This window comes from Octodon degus, unplaced genomic scaffold, assembly GCF_000260255.1.
Source record: "Octodon degus isolate 3935 unplaced genomic scaffold, OctDeg1.0 scaffold00018, whole genome shotgun sequence".
Taxonomy (NCBI): Eukaryota; Metazoa; Chordata; class Mammalia; order Rodentia; family Octodontidae; genus Octodon; species Octodon degus.
Window position 1 is genome coordinate 21,905,855 of NW_004524594.1, and position 5,182 is coordinate 21,911,036.

Here is a 5,182-nt window from a genome sequence, read left to right on the forward strand (position 1 = left end):
AAAGAAAGAAATAAAACAAATTGGGCAATAAGGTCAATGTTAAGCCACAATAGCCCATGACCTGCAGATGACCAACAGTGTCAGGAAAATGGAAACCTCATACATTCTTGTGTAGTGCCTGGGAATGAGAGAATACGGTGATGCAGTTACTAAGAAAGCCTAGTATATAAATGTACATAACCTCGAGGAAAAGTCCAAAGGCGCACCAATAATTTGTTTTCCTGATTTGGTCTCAGAATGTCAGTTACTGACTTTCAATAAAGCTTCTTTGTCCCTATACCTTTAGTCTCTCTCTCATGGGTGTTTTTTTCCCCCTCACTGTCATCTGCCATAACAATAGCAGCACAGCTTGTAATTACCAAATCTTGGAAACAGCCCAAATGGCTATCAACTGGTGAATGGATAAAGGTGTGGGATTTTTATACATTGGAGTACTAATATGCCATAAAGAAGGATAACTTAGAGACATTTCTAGGTAAATGAATGTCCTTGAGACAATTCTCTGGGAAGGCTGACCAAATAGCTCAGCGGATTAAAGCGCCTTCAAACAGATGCAGGGACTGGGGGTTCAAACCCCAGGCCTCCTATGCCGGCTGGGTGTGATCGTGTGCGCCTGCAATCCCAGCTCTTGGGAGGCTGAACACATGCAGATCACTACGAGTCCAACCTCTAGTGAGACCCTGAACACCCTGTAGACCCTTCCCTAAATAAAAATACAAAGGAAAAAAAATTATTAATGGTAGGAAAAGATACAAGCTTTGCTCCTCCCACATGCCGCGCTGGCCCCGCCCCCGCCCCGGGGCACGCTGAACCAGCGAATGAGATCAGACCGACCGGGTGTGGCGGCGCAAGCCTGTAATCCCAGCGCTGGGGAGGCTGAAAACAGGAGGATCACCACGAGTATGAGCTGTGTAGTAAGACCCTGTACCAAATACACAAAATGAAAAAAAAAAAAAAAAAGACACAAACTTTGCAGAGTGAGTTTGGGCCAAGTAAAAATAGGGAGAATAAAAGTACTGCACACCCTACAGAGTGAGAGTGGACTACTGTGAAAGTGTTTCAACTTTTTCATTTGTAAAAGCACAACAACTTTGCATAGTTCCTGGCATACAGCAAGTGCTTATTTTGTTGGTTATAGTTGTTATATCAAATATCCCGGCTCGTTACGCCTCACAACAGCTCTGGGAAAGTTTTGTCTTCGTGGTACAGATAGTAAGATTTCATGTGTCCTCGCTGCAAAACATTCTTATAAAGTCCTTTGTTAAATCAGTTTTCACAACAATCCTGAGAGGTAGGTGCTTTGTATTACAATCCCCGTTGTACAGGGAAAACAGCATAAATTAAGTAACTTGATCAAGTTCACAACCGGCAAGAGGAGCACCTAGAAAGTTTACTTCCAGAGTGTATACAACACTGGTAACTATATTGCTTTTCAACAACTGGGAAGGAAGCATTGACTCAGAAGTAGAAACTAATTTCCAGTAACAAAACTCTAGGATAATTTCAAATTGTTAGATTATCACTACTTCCAGAAGACGGCGCCACAGTGCAGAACAATCAATCATCTGGACTGGAAACTACTAGACCCAGAATGCTGTGCGGGAATCAAGGGCCCACTCCTGTTTGGCTGTCCAAGATATTGCCTGTACATGCTACTTGTGTAGCTGGGTGGGAGGGTATATTAATAAAGCTATTCTGGTTCTTTACCCATCTGAAGAACGCAGTTTAAAACTTTTTTCTCTTTCCGTAGCCCTCCTCGTCTTATTAGCGGGTGAGCGGTAGGACTGAACAAGGCTATTTGTTGGCCTTACCTGCCGTAATGTGAGGACCCTTGACCTCTGGCCTAAGATGGTGGCACCCTGCACGCTTTTCTGTGTCCTGTCGTAAAGCGAGCGAAGACCGAAAGCTTGTGTCATGTCAAAGCTAAGCCGGGCTAGCAGGGCCCTTAGGAAGCCCGAGGCCGGCGGCGTGATACGGACCATCGTGCGGGCCGGCCAGGCTGTGCCTGGGCCCCCACTAGGTCCCATCCTTGGTCAGGTGCACTAGTTAGTGGCTGGACCCCGGCTCGGGAGGGTGCGGGCTCTGGAGCCGAGGAAGCGTTGGTTCAAAACTCGGTTCGATTACGTTAAGCCCTTTTGTTAGTTACACAGCTTCTTTGTACCTCAGCTTCGTCAGCCTTTCGTTAGTAGTCTGTTGTAAGGGTAAATTGGGACGATGCATACAAATCTGGCACATAAAACGGTAGTTCAATCTGTATAACAGAACGGTGGAAATAAAGTGCAAGTGGCGTGAAGGGACGGCGCCAGGTCCCAACACTGACCCTCTTTGCTTCCTTCACAGAGAGGTGTTTCAATCAACCAGTTCTGCAAGGAGTTCAACGAGAAGACAAAAGATATCAAGGAAGGCATTCCTCTCCCTACAAAGATTTTTGTGAAGGTGCAGAGTCCAGAGTCTGATCTGTGGGTTCCTCCTCATACTCCTTATTCTTCTTTGGCCCTGGGGCCAGTCAAGCTGCGCTTGGTGCTCTATCTGACATGGCGGAAATCTGTTGCTTTTACTGGGCTCCACTTTTCCCATTTATACAATAAAATCTAGAGTGGATTTTTTCTGAGCCTGCCTTGTCCTGCCATATTATGGTTCTTTCCATTACTCCTCCATCTCACTGGGGCTTCCAAGCCATAGTTGGACCAGAGGTAGAGATTAGAGGGATGTGTTCTGTAGATTTATTTTTCCATGTGTTTGTATGGTCTGTTAGGAACACCATGGGATGGCGAATTTAGGGGAGGGAGGACAAGATGTTAGTAGCTATTTAGGCTGGGTAGCAGGAAGAGATAGTCTCACACATTTCTTTTTTCTGTTAAGCCTGACCGGACATTTGAAATCAAGATTGGACAACCCACTGTTTCCTACTTCTTGAAGGCAGCTGCAGGCATTGAAAAGGGGGCCCGGCAGACAGGTGAGAGCCACGGTAGGCACTAAGACTGTGGGGGCCCAGGAAGGAAATGGGAAGACCTGAACAGCTACTTGTTGCTTCTCCCCAGGAAAAGAAGTGGCTGGCCTGGTAACTTTGAAGCACATATATGAGATTGCTTGCATCAAAGCTCAGGATGATGCCTTCGCCCTGCAGGATGTACACTTGTCCTCTGTTGTCCGCTCCATCATTGGTTCTGCTCGTTCCCTGGGCATTCGTGTGGTGAAGGAGTGAGTATCCTGTGGGGTGCAGTGTAAGAGCCCAGAAAGCTCTTAATTTGTAGGCAAGGCAGAGCTAGCCCTTTACAGTGAGTTAGCTTTTGAATCAAATAGCTTCTTGGGGATGGAGTCTGGGGCGAGGCCTCATTCATTCATTTGTAATACACTTATTAAGTGTACTTGTTATGTAGTGGACTTTTTGGGGGGGGTTTGTGGTTGTTTGTTTGAGACAGGGTCTTGCTCTGCAGTCAGGCTGACCTTGAACTCACTTTATGGCCCAGGCTGGGCTCATACTTGCAGTAATCCTCCTGTCTCAGCCTTTTGAGTGCTGGGATTATAGGTGTGCGCCACCATGCCCCGCAGTGGACGCTATTCTTGGTGTTGGAATGAGCAGTCATCCTTGACCAAGTCTACAAGAACTCATAGTCCTAAGATGGAAGCAGAACTATAAGTGAAGCTGTAGGCAAACATATAGTCAATGTTGATTCAAACAAACAAACTTTAGGTGTCATGAAAGCAGAAAAAAAGGGATCCTGATTTGCCTGGTTTGTCAGCAAGGGTTTTTGGGGGAAATGACATCTAAGCAGAGCTCTAGAAAAGGAGTTCAAGGACTAGGGCTAAATGTTCTAAGAAATAGAAAGATCCTTGTAAAGAATAGAAATGAAGGTGAGAGAGTGAAGCAAAGTTGTGTGATGTGGACTGTAGCCCTAGAGGCAGATGGAACAGGGGCTTAGGGATAAACCTTTCAGGCAGGACCTTTTGAGTTATACCACCTTCACACTTGATCTTGAGGCCAACAGCAGACTTTGGACAATAGCAGAAATGGTGTCCTTGAAAATAGGGAAGTGCCTGGCCAAGATCATAGCTGGAACAGAGGCGGCTCTCAGCCCTACACTGTCTCCTTGCCATTTGTATCACACCCATGCCAGGGCTCAGAGTTGGTTCCCCAAGAGGAGCAAGATTCATTCTGAACTTAGCTTTGGGGTCAGGTGATAGCTGACTGTGGACTATGGTGAGCTCAGGACCACCGGACCTGCAGGAGAAACCAAGCTCCAACAGGTACCTTCCCATGGCAGTTCTCTGGGTCAGTCTATTTAGCTTTTGTTTCTTTCTTTAATTTGTTCATTCACTTGTTTATTTTTTTCACCAGTGCTAGAGATTAAACCTAGGGCCTCTGCACAGAGTTACATCCCCAGCCGAAAATATGTCTCTGTGTTTGTGGATGGGTGGATGGATGGATGGATGGATGGATGGAGGGAGGGAGGAATAGATGGATGGATAGATAGTTGATTTTTATTTTGTTTTTTGAGAGGGGTAGTTCAGGGGGCCTTCACTGTGTAGTTCAGGGGGCCTTGAACTCACTGTGTACCCAGGGTGACTTCAAATTCAGTGGCTGTCCTGTTCCAGCCTACTTCTAAGTGCTGAAATTATAAGCATGTATATACCACCATGCCTGGCTTTTTATGTTTTTTATTTGAGACAGGGTCTCAAAACTTTCAGTTCCTTCAAGAGAAAGGAAGTGCTGGGATTATGAGTGTGCACTACTAAGTGTGATCTTCAAATTTTTACATTTATGGGGAGCAGAAATGAGTAGATCAAATCTTTGCTTTGGGGGAAATGCTCATGCATATCCTTCTGACTTACTTATCCAAAGGGGGCACAGAGAAGGGGCTAGTTAATCTAGACTGTGGCATAGCTGAGGCCTCACAGGGTGAGCAGAGCTTTAAGAAGACGATATCAGGTGGGGTGGGAGTGTCAGTGTCATAGATGGCATTCCTGGCAGAGGAAACAGATGAGCAGAAATGTGAAGACTAAGAGGTTCAGAGAAGGATAAGGGGCCAGGCCAGCTGTTCTCTGTGACAGTGACATGGGCCCTTGTGGACTCCCTCTGGTGAGGCACCACTTACCAGCCATCTGTGTGTCTCTTTACCTGCAGCCTCAGTGCTGAAGAGCTGGCCGCTTTCCAGAAGGAGCGAGCTGAGTTCCTGGCTGC

At 46.3% G+C, this 5,182-nt stretch overlaps 1 protein-coding gene across 1 annotated transcript in view; it reads left to right on the top strand.

The window, feature by feature from the left end:
* Positions 1-1,836: 1,836 nt before the first annotated feature.
* The window catches only part of Mrpl11 (mitochondrial ribosomal protein L11), a 14,296-nt gene continuing 10,950 nt past the window's right edge, over positions 1,837-5,182 (top strand). The window contains exons 1-5 of the mRNA XM_012513786.2: positions 1,837-2,037; positions 2,341-2,436; positions 2,863-2,956; positions 3,042-3,201; positions 5,126-5,180. Of these exons, the coding sequence (XP_012369240.1) occupies positions 1,915-2,037; positions 2,341-2,436; positions 2,863-2,956; positions 3,042-3,201; positions 5,126-5,180 (528 nt within the window). The 5' untranslated portion in view covers positions 1,837-1,914. The remainder of the gene's footprint in view (positions 2,038-2,340; positions 2,437-2,862; positions 2,957-3,041; positions 3,202-5,125; positions 5,181-5,182) is intronic.